Consider the following 18,082-nt stretch of genomic DNA (forward strand, 5'->3'; position numbering starts at 1 on the left):
CGGATACAAAAGCAGCGACGTCCGTGCGAAGGGATGGCCACCAATAATGACGTACAATCGCACCCCATGTCTTTTTCTGACCAGCATGACCGGCTGTTTTCGAGGCATGACCCCAGTGTAACACTTTTTTCCTGTCTACCTCGGAGACATAGGTCTTCCCGGGCGGTATCTGGGCCAGGGTGACAGGGGCCACCGGAATGATTTTACTAGGACAAATGATGGGTTGGGTAGTCTCTTCCTCCTGCTCCATGGGCATGAAAGACCTGGACAAGGCATCAGCGCGTACATTCTTGTCCGCGGGTCGGAAGTGAAGCTGGAAATCAAACCTGGCAAAGAATAGGGACCACCTGGCTTGCCGTGGGTTCAGACGCTGAGCGGACCGTAGGTATTCCAAGTTCTTGTGGTCCGTGTAAATAATCACGGGGTACACTGCACCTTCCAGGAGGTAGCGCCATTCCTCCAAAGCCAGTTTGACTGCCAAGAGCTCTCGGTCACCGATGGTGTAGTTGCGTTCAGGCGCTGAGAAGCCCTTGGAGAAGAATCCGCAAGTCACCATCTTCCCGGAGGAGGACTTTTGCATGAGCACTGCTCCGGCTCCTGAGGAGGAGGCATCCACCTCCAAGGTGAACTGGCGGTTTAACTCCGGACGGTGAAGTACAGGAGAGGAAGCAAAAGCCCGCTTCAGAGAGCCAAACGCGGCGTCAGCCGCAGGTGACCAGTCCTTTGGATTAGCCTCCTTCTTAGTCAAAGCGGAGAGAGGAGCAGTCAAGGCAGAGAAGTGAGGGATAAACTGGCGGTAGTAGTTGGCGAATCCCAGGAAGCGTTGGATTGCCTTCAGTCCAGAAGGAGGAGGCCAGTTGAGAATGGCGGAGACCTTCTTGGGATCCATCTGCAGTCCAGTATCAGAGATGATGTACCCCAGAAAGGGGAGAGAAGACTGCTCAAAGACACACTTCTCATGCTTTGCGTACAGACGATTCTCTCTCAGTCTTTGTAGAACCAGCTGTACGTTTTCTCTGTGGGTTTGGAGGTCCGGAGAGAAGACAAGGATGTCATCTAGATACACCACCACACAGATGTAGAGAAGGTCCCGGAACACGTCGTTCACCAGTTCTTGAAAGACGGCAGGAGCGTTACACAGGCCGAAGGGCATCACGCAGTATTCATAATGTCCATCGCGCGTATTGAACGCGGTTTTCCATTCGTCACCAGAGCGGATGCGTACCAGATTGTAAGCACCCCGAAGATCCAGCTTGGTGAACACACGAGCTCCTCTAAGCCGGTCAAACAATTCGGGAATCAGCGGCAGAGGGTACTTGTTTTTTACGGTGATTTGATTCAAACCCCGGTAGTCTATGCATGGGCGTAAGTCGCCCTCTTTCTTCTTGACAAAGAAGAAACCTGCTCCAGCAGGAGAGGAGGATCTCCGAATGAACCCCCTTGCCAGGCTCTCTGAGATGTAAGCAGACATGGCCCTTGTTTCGGCTGGAGATAAAGGATATATCCGTCCTCGTGGTGGTGTTGTTCCTGGGAGCAGATCGATGGCACAATCGTATGGACGATGTGGCGGCAGTACCTCGGATTCCTTTTTATCAAAGACATCTGCAAAGGACCAATAGGCCGAGGGCAGCCCCGGTAGGTTCTCTGGAACCGGAGGTCGTCGGATGGGTTGTATGGACTTTAGGCACCTCTCATGACACGAAGAGCCCCATCGGGTGATTTCGCCAGTGCCCCAGCTAACTGATGGTTCGTGTGTCCGCAACCATGGAAGTCCCAGCAGGATCTGGTGGGACATGTGTGGGAGGACGTAGAAAGCGATGTTCTCGGTGTGAAGGGCACCGATACGCAGTTCGACCGGCCTGGTGATCCAGGAGATGGTGTCAGAGAGGGGTCTCCCATCCACCGAGGCAATCACTAGGGGCTTGTCGAGTGGAATAACAGGCACCCGGTACTTGTCCACCGTGGCCTGCTGGATGAAATTGCCTGCTGCCCCGGAATCGAGGTAGGCATCAGCCGTGAACCGCGTCTCTCCCGTTGTCACTTGCACTGTCCATGTAACCGGGTCAGAGAGAGTCCCAGCACCTAGGGTGGCCTCTCCTACCAACCCTAGGCTTTGGAGTTTCCCGGCCTCTCTGGACAGGAGCGTAGCAGGTGTGTGCCCTCACCGCAGTAAAAGCAGAGACCCTTGGCGAGCCGCTCTGCTCGACGTTGTTCAGACTGACGCACTCGGTCGATCTGCATGGGCTCGTGGACGGGAGCCCCAGCTGTCGATGACTGAAGTACGGAGGGTTTCTGCGGAGGAGAGGAATGCCGTACCGGACGTCTCTCACGGGACACTTCCTTGGATCGCTCCTGAAAGCGAATGTCCACTCGAGTCGCTAGGGCAATCAGGGCATCCAGGGTGGTCGGTACGTCACGACCCGCCAGCTCGTCTTTAATTCGCCCTGAGAGTCCTTCCCAGAAGGCGGCGGTTAGGGCCTCGTTGTTCCACCCGAGTTCTGAGGCCAGGGTGCGAAACCGGATCGCGTATTGACCCACCGTCAGAGTCCCCTGACGTAACCGGAGAAGAGACGAAGCAGACGCGGAGGCGCGTCTGGGCTCATCAAAGGTACCACGGAATGCCTGCAGGAAGTCCTGGATGTTCGTGGTCACAGGATCCCCCTTCTCCCACAAGGGGTTCATCCACGCCAGTGCCTCACCCTCTAGATGGGACATGATGAAGGCGACCTTGGCTTGGTCGGAGGCAAACAAATGCGGCAGCTGCGTGAAATGGAGGGAGCATTGGTTTAAGAATCCCCTGCAGGTCTTGGGGTCTCCGGCGTACCGGGGTGGTGAAGCCAACCGAAGTCTGGTGGTATCTGAAGAAGTCGCCACAGGAGCTGGATCCGTGGATTGACTAGTGGAAGCCCGCGATGCTGAAGACGTGACTGCCGCTTGTAGCGTGTTCAGGCGGGCGTCCACAGAAGACATGAATTGCAGCATGCGGGTCTGAGTCTCACGCTGGCGTTGGAGTTCCTCCTGTACGGCTGCTAGTGCTGCAGCGGGATCCATGGCCTGATCTTACTGTCACGGCCAGGTGGACGGGCAGACCCAGGAGGTGGATCCACTGGGCCGAACTCCTAGATGGTAGTAAAGAGTCCGGTAGCTGGAACACTATAAACAGCAGAACAGTCCGTGCACACGAGTATAGCGGAGAAGTCCCTGGGACCACGGAGTCAAGGGTGGTAGTCCGGGTGACGCAGCTCAGGTTCGGAAGCCGAGATGATGTCAGGCGGGGTCCGGAACCTTTGGAGCGAGATGACGGGTCACCGCAGGGATCCGAGATGGTGCGGACTGTCAGGATGGCAGATGGACAGCGTTCGGGGTTCAGGATACGGCAGGACTGGATGGCGAGGCAGGCACGGCTCTACAAGAGAGATAGGTGAGTATATGCACAGAGACACCAGGAGACCTGACTCCTAGCTTAGGAAACACGAAGATCAGGCCCCGCCCCCTTGGACAATAAACCCCTTTATACCCTGTACCTGTTTGGCCTCATTTCCTGTTAATGGACGCTGGCCCTTTAAGAAAGGGTCAGTGACCGCGCGCGCGCCCTAATGCGCATGCGCGCGGCCCGGGTGCCAGAAGCCAGGGAAGGAAGCTGAGAGGAGGACGCAGGGGAGCCGGCCAGGGCCTGGGAAGCCGTCGGGCGCCGGGATCGGAGACCAGGGGACCTGGGAAGGACGGGCACCGGAGGCTGGAGAGCGGGGAGCGTGGCAGGTGAGCCGGGGAGCGGGGCTGAGGACTCGGGGAGCGGAACAGAGGACCCGGGAAGGGGAGCCGAGGACCCGGGGAGCGTGACAAATACGCTGATTAGACAGCATGATTATTGCACAGGCGTGCCTTAGGCTGGCCCCAAAAAATGGCCACTCTAAAATGTGCAATACCTGGTGTGACCACAATTTGCCAGTCTGCCATCTGCCCCAAACAGTGAAAACTGGGATTCATCGGTGAAGAGAACACCTTTTCCAATGTGCCAGACACCACTGAATGTGAGCTTATACCCACTCAAGACGGTTACAACGACAAGAAACTGCAGTCAGGTGGAGACCCCGATGAAGACGACGAGCAGCAGATGAGCTTCTCTGAGACACTTTCTAACAGTTTGTGCAGAAATTCTTTGGTTATACAAACTGATTACTGCAGCGGCGTTTCGGATGGCGGGTCTCAAACGATCTTGGAGGAGCGTTTTGCCCTCCGTGAGCCGTGTTTATGGCCTACGTGTGTTCTCCGTGTGTTATCCGTCAAAAAACACACGTAGAACGGGAACTTTCTACTCACCTGTCCCTGGCGTCGCTGTCTGTGGTGCTGATCTTCGGTCTCCGGTCCTGCCGACTCCCCGCTGCTGCAGCTTCCGGCCGCAGTGAAGAGAATATTCAATGAGCATAATGAGCGGTGGTCGGAAGCAAGTGACAGCAGCGGCAGAAACAGGAGGGCAGGAGAAGGTGAATAAAGTTTTTTTTTTATTTTCTCAAACACGTGTTTTCTCCGGCGCGTGTCACACGGAACACCTCTGTGTGGTCCGTTTGTGTTCCGTGTGACACCCGTGATGCCGGAGAAAAATGGACATGTTGACGTGTGGAGCACACGGACACACGTATACTCCACACGTACACACGGTCCATGGCAGAATACGCACGTGAGCGCAGACCCATTGATTTTAATGGGTCTACGTGTGCCCGTGTCTCCGGTACTGGGGAAAGGGACAAAACACGTGCCGGAGAGAAGGACATGTGAAAGAGGCCTAACACAGATTTAGAAAAATAGTGAACAATATTTGAGAGACAAAGGCCATTTGTGTCCATAGAAAAAGTCTTAGATCATAGAGTTCAGCTCATGCAAAAAAGAGAACAAAAACTAACGTGTTGTGTTTATATTTTTGTTCAGTGTATTTATCTGTCTATCTAATAGATATATCAGACATATCTATTTCTATTTTTAAATTTAGAAGTGGGTGATCTTGTAACCTTCAGATAAACAAGTTCATCCACTATAATGAATGGAGCTATGTGGAACACGATTTCACAACTGTGTAACAGCTTTGTCATTTTGCATGAATATTTATTATCTATCTATCTATAGGTCCATCCTTCTATATCTATCTATCTATCTATCTATCTATCTATCTACCGCTATCTAGCTATGTATAATAATAATAATACGTTTTTTATAAATACATTTTATAAGATTGATTGTGATTTTAGAGAAACTTCAATGTGTTTAAATTCAGGATCATATTAATGAATAAACATCACTATTAAAGTCAATGTTGTGATAACTGTTTTCTTATCATTTGTTTTTTTATCATTTTTATCATCATTTGTTTTCTTATCATTTTTATCTGTCATTTGTTTTCTGATCATTTTTATCTGTCATTTTTTTTAAACAATTATTTTTATAATAAATAAAGTATGAAAAAATATGAACACCATGGGTCAAAAGGAACTTTTTTTTATATGGAAATATTTAGGTTGTGATTATGTGAGTAGTAGTACTAAAATGTACTGAATTTCCCAATTATGCTTGGACAGATACTGGGCACACAGAAGGGAAAGGTCTGAGACTCTGATCTCAGAATGAAGTGGAAGATGCTCGCCACGCTCGGGCTGCTCCTAGCAGGTAAGACAGAAAATCTTTGCAGAGGACACAGATATTGGAAGAGAAATTTTCACAACACCCATCCTTTCAAAAATTACAAAAGTCGTGAAACCTGCAACCATTGTTGGGTTTCTCCGTCACAATTTTTTTAAACATTAAGCTCAATAAATTTTCAAAAAAGTATAATCAGAATCAGCCTATTGGTTTTTATGATCCCGCACTATAGGATGACTTATAATATAATCTACACCTAATAATCACAGCATTGTCAATAGCAGACACTGTACTATATACATATCTTTGAGCTTGTCTGCTAATCTCTCCCATCAAACAACAAACAATGGGAGGAAGAAATAGGTACAATCCACACTGACAATGAAAGGCAGCGCAGATTTTACTCCATTCTTCCTCCTATTGTTTGCTGATTCCACGTGGGCCTGCTGCAGCCATTTATGCTGTTATAGGGGTTGTGACTTTCACAACCCTATGAGATGAGCCTCTCCTGGTTTTATTTGGAAATATATATTTGGGTAAGACCCTATTTGCACTTTCTTGTCTCCAGCATCTCCATTTTTTGCACTCTCTCCTTTTTGTGAATGAGATTTCATATTTTTCTGCAGTAAAGTAACTTTCTGGAACTGTTCTAGTACAGCAGCACTTAGCCAAGATTGCTGCTCTCAAAATAAAACAATATTATACTGTTAATGGAAATCTGTCACCTCCAGAAACACAATTTACCTGCAGATATGAGGATAATCTGCAGCAAAATACCATTTAAATCCTGTATATCCGATTTACAGGAGCAGGGAGAAAACAAAGTTTTCATCAGCTCGCTGCCAGTCATTGAGGAGGTGCAGACAGTAATTACAGCCGTCATTAACTACTCTTCCAGTAAGGCACTCAGGCCGCCATTTACCTTCAAATTAACCCTATATCTGCATGTAAATAGTGTGTTTTGACATGACAAGTTCTCATTAGCACCACAATACAAGACTGAGATATTACAATTCCTGTTAAAGCAAGTCTAATATATAGATTAATAATGTATCAGAAAGTAGGATCAGTCATAAAGCTTGAGAAAGTTTTTCTGATTGTAATCTATAGTGAACTATGTACTGTATATAACGTGGCCAGTCTGGCTAATTAGGCATCTTCCACAGTGGCAAAAGTCCCTCTACTGATGGCCCTGTGATAATATCCCATTTTATATCTCACCCATTTAAATGCAATATGTTAGCAAGTTTTTGGTATGTAATCTGAAAACTGCAGGTAAGGGCTGAGACACAGGGTTCAGCGATATGCATCTCTTTTCACACTGTGTGCTGTTATCTGCAATGTTTGTTTTAACTTCAGGTAATTATCATTGCTGGACTAGGTCAGCTAGTCCAGCACACCTCTTGCTGTGATTAGTAGCTCACTGTCTACAGACATTGTATATAGAGAGCCTGGTGTGGGCAGGGGCAGCTTTCTGAGCTTTAATAAATTTAACAATTCTGATTGTGTCAGAACAGCTGCACCAAGTAAACTAAGTGATACATCATTGGATTCAGAATCTCTTTGCCTACATCATGCTGCTCTGAGATGAGTTAGCAAAAACCTGATGGCAGATTCCCTTTAATATGAAAATGAACTTGTAACATTGAACATGTAGCAATAGTCGTTATATCAGGGCTTTGGATCCCGTGAGGTTTACAATATGCCATTATAAATGGCATATGGTAGGTGAGGGCCTATTACAGATTTTACATTGGGAAGTTGCAGCTATAGTTACTGAGACATCTTCAGACAAGTCTCTGTTAGGCTATGCGTACATGTTGCGTACTGACGTGACACATATTATGCAGCAATTTGACAGCACATGTGCGCTTCAAATCGCTGCAGAAACACTGCGTAATGGTTGCAGTGTGTCTGCAGAATAGATGCAGATTTTATGCGCTCCGGTTGCTTCTGCTCCCATTGACAGAGTGGGAGCAGCATCCAAAGTGCACCAAATAAGTGACATGTTGCTTTTTTGAGCGCAGCGATTTGGATCAATATTTCAGCATGCAAATCGCTGCGCTCTCAAATGCAATGTGCGGATGGATTACGCAAAATCTTCATAGATTGTGCTGGGGACGCAGGACGCATGCGTTTATGCTGCAGTGCAATACGCAGCGTCAACGCATTAAATTATGCAATGTGCGCACACAGCCTAACTAATACTGATCACATGCTGCAGGATCTGTGGTTGCTGTTTTTTGAGACACCTGTCTCTGATCTTCTTTTAATGCCACCACTAAAATCAATGTACAGTAAATGAGAAATGAAACATGTAAATTACTGTGATTGTTAATTAGAAATGTAATTTATTAAAACACACCTTTTTGAGTTTCTCGCCCTCTTCTAGCCTCCATATAATGGTGAAGTTATGTTTGCTCTGGGGTTGACATGGAGTTAACAGACTTTTGCGTATGTTCTTCCTGTCACATATCCTCCACTCATTCATAATAGTAAAGGTCATGTGACATGAGGTCCTTGCCCAGAGAGGTTACTCTATAGATTTTACCATGGCAACACCCAAAGCAACCAACAAAAATATATAAATGACTGAAGTAGTAATAAACGCAGGAGAAGGAGTTGATGGCCACTATTTGGGGCAGCTTAAAAGGGTTGACTACTTTTAACAAATGTGATAGGAATGTGATTTGGGGGTATTACAGTTTGAGCACCAGTTTCCTTTTTTGTAAAGTGCTGCCTGCGTACAACCCCTCTCACCAGGTGCACAGCGCTATTGTTCTAAGCATGGCATTTGATGGAGAAGCATGTGACCATGTGGCGCCCCTGACCTGGTCAGGCACCACTGAGTACTGCACCCATGCTGGGGACAGTACAAAACAGGTAATCCAGAAGGCTGACCGAGGTGTGACTACACAGGCGCATAGTGATCAGGTCTCACACATGTACCTTTGGGAGGACCCCTGGGGATCCCAGGAGGGGCGAGGCCTCCATCTCCACTCAAGGGGTGTGGTAGAGAGCCTGGTTGCTAGGTGACGTAGGCGGGAACAGGAGTGAGGAGTGAGCCGAAGACAGTTGAGTGGTGAAGTTCAGGGAGAGCAGAAGCAGACCCTGTAGCTCTACACAATTCTGACAACGTACGCGCAGTGACTACCGACGGGGGAGAACGGTCACCTGGTAGTGCTGCCCGAAATCCACCCACGACTAAAGAGAGAGCAACGGAGTGGAGAGTAAGGAGACTGTCAGGGAGATACCAGGCCCAAACGGGTAGCAGGTCCCAGTGCAGGGATAGATCCACCTGTCCTTTGCCAAACCTGCATGAGGGGGCACTTTACACCCCCAAGACAACACCACAGAGTCCGCAGCCACGTAGCAAAGTGAGGGCCCATAGCTCACAGGAGGCAAGCAGCCGGAGTGATCTGGTCCAGGCTACAAGCAAACGGGCCAAAAGGAAGGGGAGAGAGGCACCAGCAACTTCCCTGGGCGACCCCAGCAGGGCTTCAAGCAGGGGTTACCCCAAAACACAAAGGGCTAAGGAAGGCGAGTCGGTAGCCACCCTCATCAGTCAGCCTGAAGGACACCTGGTTCCAGCCTGGTTCATCCCAGCTACGCCCGGGTTACTCACCCTGCCACCATCAGTGAGTAAAACCCCTGAAAGACATCCTGCTTGTGCGTGTGAGTCATTCTGCGACTTGTAGTTCCACACACCTACACGGGGCCCTGGGGCATGCCTCACTCTCAGGAGGCTATTACACCTGACTGCACCCACTATCGGCCCCAGGCACCCCTAACCTGCAGTGGCGGTCTCCACTGACCGCAATTCTGAGAGTGGCGTCACGACAATCAAAATAGAGGATTTCCTACCTGTGACAAGATCCAGCCGCGTGGAGTCCCTGAAGGTAATGCACAGCTGCACCGACACCGCACCTCGGGGCCCCACATATCTGGCGTCACGAACAGGATAAGGACTAGACCTGTTCAGACAGGTGACCATGTGCCTGGGCGGTCCGCTTGAAAAATTGGAAGCGCCGCCATATTGCCACCATGAAAAGCGCGCTGAAAAACAACAGCAGCCCGCGCTGGGAGAAGTTACCGCCCACGAAGAGGTGTGGCTGCCCAGAGATACCCTGAAGAGTCCTGGTCTCGCAAGTGATGAGAGCGGAGGCGTTCAGGGACGTCGGGAAGGAAAGGGAGCCAGAAGCCTGCTGCTGGAAAAGGCAGAGCAGAGACTGATAAGCCTGCTGTTGGGAGAAGAGTTCAAGGCAGTGAAGGAACTGGCACTGAGGCTGCAAGGAAGAGTCGGAGGCCTGCTGCTGAGAAATGATCTGCAGAGCAGCGACGACGTGGTGAAGATGGCGTCTGAAGATAGGAGCCCAGAGCCGGGTTCCGCTGCCTGGTGGTCCTGGGAGCTTGCCCAGTTCAGTAATCGACTGGAAGCGAGGATCGTGCAGCAGATCCGAGAGGGACGTGCGGAGCTGCAGGAGATGGCTGCGGCGGTTCAGGCCTACGAGAGGGGAACCGCACGACGGGTGCCAGACCGAGCGGCGACGACTCAGGCCCCGATGATGCTACCGATGGGTGAGTCCTGTGTTGCCCCTGCCAGCGCGAGTGCCCCGACCCCTGCTGCCATGCCTGCGGTCCCTGGAGAGATGCCCGGCGCGGCGGCGCTGACCCAGGCCGCCGCCAAGTCAGGTGCGGTCCGCCAAGCCCAGACCGCTGCAGCGATGCCCAGCCCGGCCCGCCAAGAACCGGCCTGCATAGATCCCATCGCAGCTGCGACGCCAATCCAGGCCGCCGCAGCGATGCCATGCCCGGCCCGACAAGATCCGGTCCCTGCAGCGACGCCAATCCAGGCCGCCGCAGCGATGCCCTGCTCGGCCCGCCAAGTCCAGGCCACTGCCACGCCAGGCTCAGCCCGCCAAGACAAGACTGTACAATTATCTACCCCGACCTGCAAGGCCAGAGCAGACATCACTCCCCAGCCCAAGGAAGTCCCTGCTGGGAAGTCCATGCTGGGGGAGGACCCCGAATACTGGAAGCTGAAGGCTGATCTGGAGGCCCACTTCCCAAAGGAGATGGTGGACCGGTATCTGCTCCCCCCGCACACCCACAGGAAGACTCCTGCAACATCCACGCCAAAGAGTCCACCGCCCTGGCCTGCTGATGAAAATCCATCCCTGGCGCTGCCACAAGAGGAGTGCCCAGAAGAACTAAGGGGGAGGGGAGGCCAGGAAGCTGAGGAGCTGACCCCAGAGCCATCAGCAGTGGATGCAGCACCAGTCCAAGAGCCAGAGATGCTGCCGTACTCCCGCTGGGATGAAGAGGGCCCGACCTCCTCCGCTGAAGAAGATCTGTCCAAATACATCACCTGGGAGCCTGCAAGCGGTGAGGTGGCAGTCAGGCAGGACCCAGCCCGCAGGACACGGCGCCGTAGCAGGACAAGGGATCCACCTGCACAGCAGTCTCCAGAGGAGAAGGACGAGGTCACGGCCAGAGACTTAGAGGAAAAGCGGTCCTTGAGAAGAGCCAAATCCCAGGTCAGAGGCCCACTTTGTCGAGGAGTTGTAGAAGACTTCAGTCTAAGGTCTGGATATGGCTTTATAGTAGCACCTGGTGTAAAGGAGGGCATTTTTGTGAACAGAAGGGATGTAAGAGCACATTTACCTAGAGGACATCCAGGAAGAAACCTACAGATAGGAGACCCGGTAGAATTCACCAAACACCAAGGAGAACGCGGATGGTACGCACTAGATGTCACACCATGCCCCAGAAATCCCTACAGAAACCCTGCTGTCTCAACACTACAAGATAAAGAAGGAGAAAAAGAAACAGATACAGAAGAAGAGGAAAGAAAAGATAAAGAACCCATTGATGAGACCACTACAGATGATGACAGAGATGGAGAAAGCAACAGGTGCCACAGCCCTACAGGCCCAAGCCCTGGTGAGGAGGAATCTGTGTAAAGCAAGTAAAGTACAGAAGTTACAAGTTTTGACAAGTTTTGCAACGTTTACAAGTTCAAGAAATGTGCCCACATGAACTAATGTGAGAAACCTCTTTTTGCACTTTAACCCATGAACCTTAAGGCTATGAACTGGCTATAGCCACAAACTCTCGCAGTGTAAATAGTTACCCCAGAGGTACAACCACTACCAGGGAGCACGCCTGTTTATGGGGCCTGGCTCTCCACCACAAAGAGGGTACCTGGTCGGCACCAACTGTGGAGGCCGCCTCTACATCCTGCTAGAAGAGGCTGAAGGCGCGGCTCCACCAGGCCAGGTATACCCTGAAACCACCAGACCATGAAAGCCGCCTCTACATCCTGCCAGAAGTGGCTGAAGGCGCGGCCAACGGGAGAGGCAGATTGGAGGAAAGGTCTGGGGAAACGGATGGCCCAGACCTGGTTACCAAAAGAAACCGGTGACCTGCCTCCTGAGAGGGTTTTGGGTGGGTTAACGGACTTGTGGGTGGAGGGTGGTGATGTATGGTACCTGGTGGTTTTAAAATGTTTTACAATGTTTTAATGTTTTATGCATTTTAAAATGTTGTCTTGCAGCCCGAGGACGTGCTGGTGATAACTAAGGGGGAATGTGGCGCCCCTGACCTGGTCAGGCACCACTGAGTACTGCACCCATGCTGGGGACAGTACAAAACAGGTAATCCAGAAGGCTGACCGAGGTGTGACTACACAGGCGCATAGTGATCAGGTCTCACACATGTACCTTTGGGAGGACCCCTGGGGATCCCAGGAGGGGGCGAGGCCTCCATCTCCACTCAAGGGGTGTGGTAGAGAGCCTGGTTGCTAGGTGACGTAGGCGGGAACAGGAGTGAGGAGTGAGCCGAAGACAGTTGAGTGGTGAAGTTCAGGGAGAGCAGAAGCAGACCCTGTAGCTCTACACAATTCTGACAACGTACGCGCAGTGACTACCGACGGGGGAGAACGGTCACCTGGTAGTGCTGCCCGAAATCCACCCACGACTAAAGAGAGAGCAACGGAGTGGAGAGTAAGGAGACTGTCAGGGAGATACCAGGCCCAAACGGGTAGCAGGTCCCAGTGCAGGGATAGATCCACCTGTCCTTTGCCAAACCTGCATGAGGGGGCACTTTACACCCCCAAGACAACACCACAGAGTCCGCAGCCACGTAGCAAAGTGAGGGCCCATAGCTCACAGGAGGCAAGCAGCCGGAGTGATCTGGTCCAGGCTACAAGCAAACGGGCCAAAAGGAAGGGGAGAGAGGCACCAGCAACTTCCCTGGGCGACCCCAGCAGGGCTTCAAGCAGGGGTTACCCCAAAACACAAAGGGCTAAGGAAGGCGAGTCGGTAGCCACCCTCATCAGTCAGCCTGAAGGACACCTAGTTCCAGCCTGGTTCATCCCAGCTACGCCCGGGTTACTCACCCTGCCACCATCAGTGAGTAAAACCCCTGAAAGACATCCTGCTTGTGCGTGTGAGTCATTCTGCGACTTGTAGTTCCACACACCTACACGGGGCCCTGGGGCATGCCTCACTCTCAGGAGGCTATTACACCTGACTGCACCCACTATCGGCCCCAGGCACCCCTAACCTGCAGTGGCGGTCTCCACTGACCGCAATTCTGAGAGTGGCGTCACGACAATCAAAATAGAGGATTTCCTACCTGTGACAAGATCCAGCCGCGTGGAGTCCCTGAAGGTAATGCACAGCTGCACCGACACCGCACCTCGGGGCCCCACAACCACACCTGTCCATAAACCTCCAATGGATAAAACAGATGATGGCCAAATATAGTCTCATGCTCCTCCATCAGTGGCAATTGAAAAGAGACAAAGGAGAGTGATCTGTGAGAAAGGCTGCACTCCACAAAGGAGAATAACTGGGAATACTGATAAATATGTAGCACAAACTCATGTCCCTAACACATTAGTGGACAATCTCTTTAAAGAAATCTCTTTGAAAATAAACAAAAGGCTTTATGTGTAAAGACATCTTTCCATTTCTATCCAATTACACCAATATTAGTCGACAATAGTATAGGGGGCTTTACACGCAACGACATCGCTAACGAGATGTCGTTGGGGTCATGGAATTCGTGACGCACATCCGGCCTCGTTAGTGACATTGTTGCGCGTGAAACGTACAAACGACCGCTAACGATCAAAATTACTCACCTAATCGTTGATCATTGACACGTCGTTCTAATCCCAAATATCGTTGCTGTTGCAGGACGCAGGTTGTTGTCGTTCCTGAGGCAGCACACATCGCTACGTGTGACACCCCAGGAACGAGGAACAACAGCGTACCTGTGTCCTCCGGCAACGAGGTGGGCGTGTCTTTCTTTCGGCTGCTCTCTGCCCCTCCGCTTCTATTGGACGGCTGCCGTGTGAAGTCGCTGTGACGCAGCACGAACCGCCCCCTTAGAAAGGAGGAGGTTCACCGGCCACAGCGATGTCGCTAGGCAGGTAAGTATGTGTGACGGGGACTAGCTATATTGTGCGCCACGGGCAGCAATTTGCCCGTGACGCACAACTGACGGGGGAATAATCAATCAATCTATGGAATAATCAATCTTTTATTCAATAGGTCTACGCGTTTCGAGGTGTAAAAACCTCTTCCTCAGGACCAGAATATCAATAATTTGTTGATATTCTGGTCCTGAGGAAGAGGTTTTTACAACTCGAAACGCGTAGACCTATAGAATAAAAGATTGATTCATTTATCAACATTTCTACATCTTATTTGGCAGATTGCGCGGGATTAACCCCTCTTTCTCCTCCTACTCTGATAATAATGCTTTGCAAAAGTGTAACACGCTGGAAGTAATATGCTCGCTATCTGGAGTGTGAAATTTTGGCTGAAAACTATCCGTACAATAAAGAATTGTTGTTTACAGTGGACCGTTGGTATCCTTGTGAGTGCGAGTCATCATCTTGTCCTGGCCAGCCGACATCAGCGGCAGTATGCGGTCTACACGGGTTCTCGGTCTACACACCCAGCCAGGACGAGGCATTTCACGCATCATGTGTCTTGTGTTCCTAGCGTCCTTCGTCAATCCCTCACCCAAAACTAACGCCCCACACCACTTTACAGTGGCATAAATAGGCTGATATTAATGTAGATGATATGTGGGTAATAATTTACATCATATAGCTAATGCCAGTGGTGTACCGTCAATAGAGGAAGACCACACCACGGCCATGGGGCCCCTGACGTGAAGGGGGCCCAGCCCCGGCTGCCCGCTGTGTGTGTGTTTCACTTTCATACTTCCCAGCACCAGCGGGCTTCCCCGGGGAGGTCACCAAGCAGCTGATTATAGCCACTGGGGGCCCGCACTGTTCAAATAGCTGCAGGCTGCTGCAACATCGATATGCAGACACTGCACACCCTGTGGCCTCTGTGAGAGATGCCAGGAGGCGGACAGCCAATCAGGAGAGGGGGAGGAGCTTGTTCAGGACAGCGCTGGAGATTGAAAGATGACAAACACAGAGCAGGAGCAGAGAGCATAATGAGCAGAGAGCAGAGAAAAGAGAGCAACAAGGCAGAAAGAGTAGAATCAGCACAGCAAACACAGAGCACACAGAGAGAAGCAGAGGACAGGATCTGAACACAGCCAGACCCACAGGAAGTGCAGCATGGAGGGGAGCCACTAACATCTCTCACAGCACAGGAGCAGGTGAGCATTACAATGTACAAATGTCTGCCTGTAACACTACAGAAACTGCCCTGTGCTGTGCCATCCCTGTGTGTATTATCCCTGCACTGTGACATCACTGTGTTCACTACCTCCATACTGTGACATCACTGCATGTTACCCCAGTACTGTGACTACATGTTACCCCTGTACTGTGACATCACTGCATGTTACCCCTGTACTGTGACAGCACTGCATGTTACCCCTGTACTGTGACAGCACTGCATGTTACCCCTGTACTGTGACAGCACTGCATGTTACCCCTGTACTGTGACATCACTGCATGTTACCCCTGTACTGTGACAGCACTGCATGTTACCCCTGTACTGTGACATCACTGCATGTTATCCCTGTACTGTGACATCACTGCATGTTACACCTGTGTACATCGCTGTGTGTCTATCCCTGTACTGTGACATCACTGCATGTTATCCCTGTACTGTGACATCACTGCATGTTATCCCTGTACTGTGACAGCACTGCATGTTATCCCTGTACTGTGACATCACTGCATGTTATCCCTGTACTGTGACAGCACTGCATGTTACACCTGTGTACATCGCTGTGTGTCTATCCCTGTACTGTGACATCACTGTGTGCAATATCCCTGTACTGTGACATCACTGCATGTTATCCCTGTACTGGGACATCACTGCATGTTATCCCTGTACTGTGACAGCACTGCATGTTACCCCTGTACTGTGACATCACTGCATGTTATCCCTGTACTGTGACAGCACTGCATGTTACACCTGTGTACATCGCTGTGTGTCTATCCCTGTACTGTGACATCACTGTGTGCAATATCCCTGTACTGTGACATCACTGCATGTTATCCCTGTACTGGGACATCACTGCATGTTATCCCTGTACTGTGACAGCACTTCATGTTACCCCTGTACTGTGACATCACTGCATGTTATCCCTGTACTGTGACATCACTGCATGTTACACCTGTGTACATCGCTGTGTGTCTATCCCTGTACTGTGACATCACTGTGTGCAATATCCCTGTACTGTGACATCACTGCATGTTATCCCTGTACTGGGACATCACTGCATGTTATCTCTGTACTGTGACATCACTGTGTGTATTACCCCTGCACTGTGACATCACTTCATGTTATCTCCGTACTGTGACATCCCTGTGTGTATTATCCCTGTACTGTGACATCCCTGTGTGTATTACCCCTGTACTGGGACATCACTGCATGTTATCCCTGTACTGTGACATCACTGTGTGCATTATCCCTGTAATGTGACATCACTGCATGTTATCCCTGTACTGTGACATCACTGTGTGCATTATCCCTGTAATGTGACATCACTGCATGTTATCTCTGTACTGTGACATCACTGTGTGTATTATCCCTGTACTGTGACATCACTGTGTGTATTATCCCTGTACTGTGACATCCCTGTGTGTATTATCCCTGTACTGTGACATCACTGTGTGTATAACCCCTGTACTGTGACATCCCTGTGTGTAATATCCCTGTACTGTGACACTGTGTGTATTACCCCTGTACTGTGACATCACTTCATGTTATCTCCATACTGTGACATCCCTGTGTGTATTACCCCTGTACTGTGACATCCCTGTGTGTATTACCCCTGTACTGTGACATCACTGCATGTTATCCCTGTACTGTGACATCACTGTGTGTATTACCCCTGTACTGTGACATCACTGCATGTTATCCCTGTACTGTGACATCACTGTGTGTATTACCCCTGTACTGTGAAATCACTGTGTGTATTATCCCTGTACTGTGACATCACTGTGTGTATTACCCCTGTACTGTGATATCCCTGTGTGTATTACCCTTGTACAGGGACATCTCTGTGTGTATTACCCCTGTACTGTGACATCCCTGTGTGTATTACCCCTGTACTGTGACATCACTGCATGTTATCCCTGTACTGTGACATCACTGTGTGTATTACCCCTGTACTGTGACATCACTGCATGTTATCCCTGTACTGTGACATCACTGTGTGTATTACCCCTGTACTGTGAAATCACTGTGTGTATTATCCCTGTACTGTGACATCACTGTGTGTATTACCCCTGTACTGTGATATCCCTGTGTGTATTACCCTTGTACAGGGACATCTCTGTGTGTATTATCCCTGTACTGTGAAATCACTGTGTGTATTATCCCTGTACTGTGACATCACTGTGTGTACTACCCCTGTACTGTGACATCACTGTGTGTATTACCCCTGTACTGTGATATCCCTGTGTGTATTACCCCTGTACTGGGACATCACTGCATGTTATCTCTGTACTGTGACATAACTGTACCCTGCACTATGCAGAGTTTTACTATAACTCCTAAGGCTATAAAGAAGGTCATAATCGATACCATGATATGGGGGAGACAAATGTGAAAATGTATATTGTGTTTGGTGAGGGGCATGAAGGAGGACATCGCTACATTAGGCCAAGTTCACACTGCAGATTTTTTGGGGGGATTTGCGGTGTGAACCCACTGGTCTTGGTGCAGTGAGCTCTGCTTATTAACTGGATGGTAGCTGTATTCAGACTCTGTGGTGATAATATTTGGTCATGGTGTGGCGGCATTATTGTGCAATGTATAGTAGTATTATTGGTCTTGGTATGGTGGGTGTTGTTCAGTAACACTATATAGAATGTGTTATCTGGTAATTGTATGACTATTTTGCTGATGCATTACTAAAAAGAAATGTAGATATTTATAGATTTGTATAATTGAATTATGTTTATGGCGTTAGTAAATGTATCAGTAATTACTGTAAG

At 49.9% G+C, this 18,082-nt stretch overlaps 1 protein-coding gene and 1 long non-coding RNA gene across 4 annotated transcripts in view; one reads left to right on the top strand and one right to left on the bottom strand.

Annotated features, from left to right (window-relative positions):
* Positions 1-18,082, bottom strand: part of LOC142248955 (uncharacterized) — a 447,867-nt gene that overhangs the window by 250,374 nt on the left and 179,411 nt on the right. The window lies entirely within an intron of this gene.
* Positions 1-18,082, top strand: part of LOC142249340 (uncharacterized) — a 91,738-nt gene that overhangs the window by 44,187 nt on the left and 29,469 nt on the right. Inside the window, exon 3 of the mRNA XM_075320966.1 lies at positions 14,356-14,428. Within this exon, the coding sequence (XP_075177081.1) occupies positions 14,356-14,428 (73 nt within the window). The remainder of the gene's footprint in view (positions 1-14,355; positions 14,429-18,082) is intronic.

This window comes from Anomaloglossus baeobatrachus, chromosome 8 (genome assembly GCF_048569485.1).
Source record: "Anomaloglossus baeobatrachus isolate aAnoBae1 chromosome 8, aAnoBae1.hap1, whole genome shotgun sequence".
Lineage (NCBI taxonomy): Eukaryota > Metazoa > Chordata > Amphibia > Anura > Aromobatidae > Anomaloglossus > Anomaloglossus baeobatrachus.